The sequence below is a fragment of the Octopus bimaculoides genome, chromosome 30 (genome assembly GCF_001194135.2).
Source record: "Octopus bimaculoides isolate UCB-OBI-ISO-001 chromosome 30, ASM119413v2, whole genome shotgun sequence".
Classification (NCBI taxonomy): domain Eukaryota; kingdom Metazoa; phylum Mollusca; class Cephalopoda; order Octopoda; family Octopodidae; genus Octopus; species Octopus bimaculoides.
Window position 1 is genome coordinate 3,424,477 of NC_069010.1, and position 2,204 is coordinate 3,426,680.

The 2,204-nt window shown below is 41.4% G+C and overlaps 1 protein-coding gene across 1 annotated transcript in view; it reads left to right on the forward strand.

Annotated features, from left to right (window-relative positions):
* Positions 1–269: 269 nt before the first annotated feature.
* LOC106880028 (deubiquitinase OTUD6B) overlaps positions 270–2,204 on the forward strand; it is a 10,165-nt gene continuing 8,230 nt past the window's right edge. The window contains exon 1 of the mRNA XM_014929832.2: positions 270–572. Within this exon, the coding sequence (XP_014785318.2) occupies positions 494–572 (79 nt within the window). The 5' untranslated portion in view covers positions 270–493. The remainder of the gene's footprint in view (positions 573–2,204) is intronic.

Genomic DNA, 2,204 nt, shown 5'->3' on the forward strand with positions numbered 1-2,204 from the left:
ATATATATATATATATATATATATATAAAATACAAAGGATATATAAGCATGTATACACACATATATGTACATACTTACATCTACATGTGTATATAGATGCATATTCGGGTACAGGACGTTAGGAAAATGAACTACAGACAACGGAACGAACACATAGGAAAGTAAATAGCCACTTGGAATTATTCAGCAGCTGCTTCTATTCTAAACTAGGCGTACACACACACACACACACATATATGATAATTTTTCATTTTATCTCATTCTAAAATTACATAACAGTTTCAACGAAATAACAGTAACGAGAAATTTAATAAAATAACGATGTTCATTTTTCGTCCTATTCCGTTCATTTCTTTGGCGGGGGATTTTTAATGTCGACCACCGCCTTTGACTTTTATTGTACCTCCACCAAACGAGAGTTCCTGTGCATGTGCTCTGAGAAAAGAAGAGTCTCGCCGAGAGAGAGAGAGAAGAGAAGAAGTTGAAGACTTAAATGCAAGAGATGGAAGATGATATAGTCACGGAAGAAGATCTATTGGTCAGGCATCGTAAAGAGAAGAAAAATCTCCAAGGTATATTCAGCAAAACTATTTTTTTTTTTTACCTCTTTAGCATGACTAGTTTTGGTGTAGTTTTAAGTAATAACTTTTTGTCGAAGGCTTGAGAAGTTTTTTTAAGGTAAATCAAGCTTCGTAGGGAAACTTGTGATAGTCTGGAGTCTACTGTTAGTAATTTGTGAATGCAATAAACAATAATGAGTTAATAATTGGTTTACTGCGAGGAAGTATTAAAAAAATAGGCAAAAAATATATCGGTAATTTCGTACTTGACGATCGTAAAATCGATCATCATAAAATCTATCATATTTTCAAGTCATTTAAACACATAAACACACTATGAGTTTCTATTTAATGTTGTCTTTTCATATTTTCAAGTCATCTAAACACGTAAACACACTATACGTTCATGTAATCAGTATGCGTGCGCGCAACGACCGGAAGTTGTGGTGAACTAGTATCGAAAGATCGCCCGACCCCGGCGTGACCTTTCAGAGTATGCTTGGTAGCAGCTCACCCTGTTCTTAAGTATTGGAAGATCGTCTTTCCACCGCCACTCCATTGTCCCCATCCGATCATCGGACGCCGCCTGAAAATCTTTGTCCTCGATGGTGTAAGCGGCGCAGTCTCTCACGGGGCTCTACTCTCCCCGGCGGTCCCGACTCACGGCGCACGATGCCCCCCCCCCATACTTCCGAACGTGACCTCATCTCCTACAATCCTGACACCACCAATGCGGTTGATGGCGTCCATCCCCATCACGATATCAACCCCCGTCTATCACATATTCGATCACGATCACCCGTAGCCTTAGCGACGCGCCTGGCAACACTATCTCCACACTGCAGCTGCCCTTGCAACAGATCTTGCTGCCGTCGACCGCCCGGACGCTACTCGCCCCATCTCATTTCTTCGCTACCCTTGGTGTCACGAGGGTAGTCGTGCAACCTGTGTCCACGAGGGCCTTGAACTTCTTCCCCTCAACCTCGACTATGGGCAGCGTCTCCACAAGCGCCTCTACCCGGTCGTGGGGAAAGTTTGAGAGGCAGCAAACTTTTCCTCTTCCGGTCAGCTGATTAGATTGACTTCCATTTATGGTCAACAAAAATTTACCTGCAATTACCTGGGGTACTTTATTGTCACCATCCACACTGTTTTAATTTCCACTTTTCCATGTTTGCATGGATCAGATGAGATTTGCTGAGGCAGATTTTCTGGAACTAGATGCTTTTTTTGATACCAACCCTTTCCAATTTCCAAATAAGGTAATATTTCCCCATGGCCAGACATGTTTCCACAGAAGCTTAAACAGAGATGTGTGTCTGTCATTGTGTTGTAACTGGCTGATGGTTTTTATGGAGATTTGACTGCTATTTCTAGCAAGTCTACTTGAAGAGATGTATGTCACTGGGATATTTAGTTGTTTCGAACCCCTCTACTGGGACATAATTTGGTTTAACCCTCCCCTCCTGCTATTCTGTTGGGTTGCTTCCATTACATCTCATCTCCAAAAGATCAAATATTCTGTGTTAAAGATCATTTGGTTTAACCCTCCTGTTACATATTCCGTTGGGTTCCTTCTATTACAGCTTAGATCCAAAGGATCAAGTATTCTGTGCTAAAGATAATTTGGTTTAACCCTCCTGC